The sequence below is a fragment of the Mustela nigripes genome, chromosome 3 (genome assembly GCF_022355385.1).
Source record: "Mustela nigripes isolate SB6536 chromosome 3, MUSNIG.SB6536, whole genome shotgun sequence".
Classification (NCBI taxonomy): Eukaryota; Metazoa; Chordata; class Mammalia; order Carnivora; family Mustelidae; genus Mustela; species Mustela nigripes.
In genome coordinates, this window is record NC_081559.1 from 118,960,297 (window position 1) to 118,962,036 (window position 1,740).

Sequence of the window (1,740 nt, forward strand, 5' to 3'; positions counted from 1 at the left end):
TTTCTTTCTTTCTTTCTTTCTTTCTTTCTTTCTTTCTTTCTTTCTTTCTTTTTTTACATGTCAGTTGATGATATATTATTGACAAATAACCCAACCTCATATCAGAATATTACTATTTATGATAAACAATGATAAACAATACTATTTATGATACTGTATTTCATGATGTGTCTGGAGAAAAGTGTCTGCAGTATATTCCCAATACCCCTAAGCATAAAAGATACATCACTATAAGACCAAAATTCAAACGATCAGGTGTGAGAAATTTATCTTTCTGTGAGCTAGTCTCTGCAGGTAAGGCTAATTATCTGGTTCAGAAAAAAATGTAAGAAAACACAAAATGATATTTTTTGGAAGAAAACATGATATTAATAATTAACATTAATAGAAATAAAATCCTCAAGTTGAAAAGAGACTTATTGGAAGAGAGTTATAAAATTTGCAATTTCTTAGATCCTATAAAATAAAAAAACTAAGTAAGTAATAAAATCACCCAGGGATGTGTGAAAGACACATAAAGAGGCACTCTTCAATTGTGTAAATCCCATCACAGCACACATTACCTTTGGGTTTTACAGTTAGCTGGACAGATACTTTTTTCACTCCCAATGGACTTACTGCCTGACATTCATATTGGCCTTGGTCATAATGTGCTGCATGCTCAATTCTCAAAGTTCCAGAGGAGAGAACTGTATGTAGACTTTCCTGAGAGAGTTGCCTTCCTGCAAAGAGGGAAACAAAATACTTTGTATGGCACTGTTATGGCTCAAAGAGCTGACAGCTATTACTGTGTGATCTTTGGGTGTTTGGTAAAGGTTGGGATCTCTCTGGAAGTCCTCTGTGTCACAATACTGGGACACCCCCCCCCCATAACACTGCATCTGGAAACCGGGGCACCCAGCTTGACTAGCCCCCAAGTAGGAGAACTGGTCATCTCCCTTAATGAATTCCTACACCTTCATGTTTGCTCCCTCAGTTTTATTTTCCAAAGTTAGAATGCAAATTCAAAACTAACCTTATTCCAGCATTACCCTTGTGTATGGTGCCTTATTAATACTCTTAGAACAAGCTATAAAATGCCTACGGGTTGGATGCGAGGCATTGCACAGGCTAACCAACCACACCTACTTCTATAGCCTTATGGCCCCACTCTTTACTTAATGGAGTGCAAACAAGGCAAAATTTGGATAGCAGAAGAATTGTTTTTTCATTCTTATTTTTTTCTTTTTAAATTTATTTGACACAGAGAGAGAGATCACAAGTAGGCAGAGAGGCAGACAGAGAGAGGGGGAAGCAGGCTACCTGCTGAGCAGAGAGCCAGATGTGGGACTCGATCCCAGAACCCTGGGACCATGACCTGAGCCAAAAGCAGAGGCTTTAACCCACTGAGCCACCCAGGTGCCCCTTCTTTTTATTTTTTATAACAGTTTTTATTCCTAGATTACTCCCCAGAGTGATTACTAAATATGATTGTCAAATATCTTTATAACATTTGTTTGTCACATGTATGTAATATTTGTAATATAAAAACATTATGGGGGCGCCTGGGTGGCTCAGTGGGTTAAGCTGCTGCCTTCGGCTCAGGTCATGATCTCAGGGTCCTGGGATCGAGTCCCGCATCGGGCTCTCTGCTCGGCGGGGAGCCTGCTTCCTCCTCTCTCTCTCTGCCTGCCTCTCTGCCTACTTGTGATCGCTCTCTGTCAAATAAATAAATAAATCTTTAAAAAAAAAAAAAAACAT

The 1,740-nt window shown here is 39.0% G+C and overlaps 1 protein-coding gene across 1 annotated transcript in view; it reads right to left on the reverse strand.

The window, feature by feature from the left end:
- The window catches only part of PXDNL (peroxidasin like), a 479,104-nt gene that overhangs the window by 141,735 nt on the left and 335,629 nt on the right, over positions 1 to 1,740 (reverse strand). Inside the window, exon 12 of the mRNA XM_059394566.1 lies at positions 564 to 722. Coding sequence (XP_059250549.1) covers positions 564 to 722 — 159 coding nt within the window. The remainder of the gene's footprint in view (positions 1 to 563; positions 723 to 1,740) is intronic.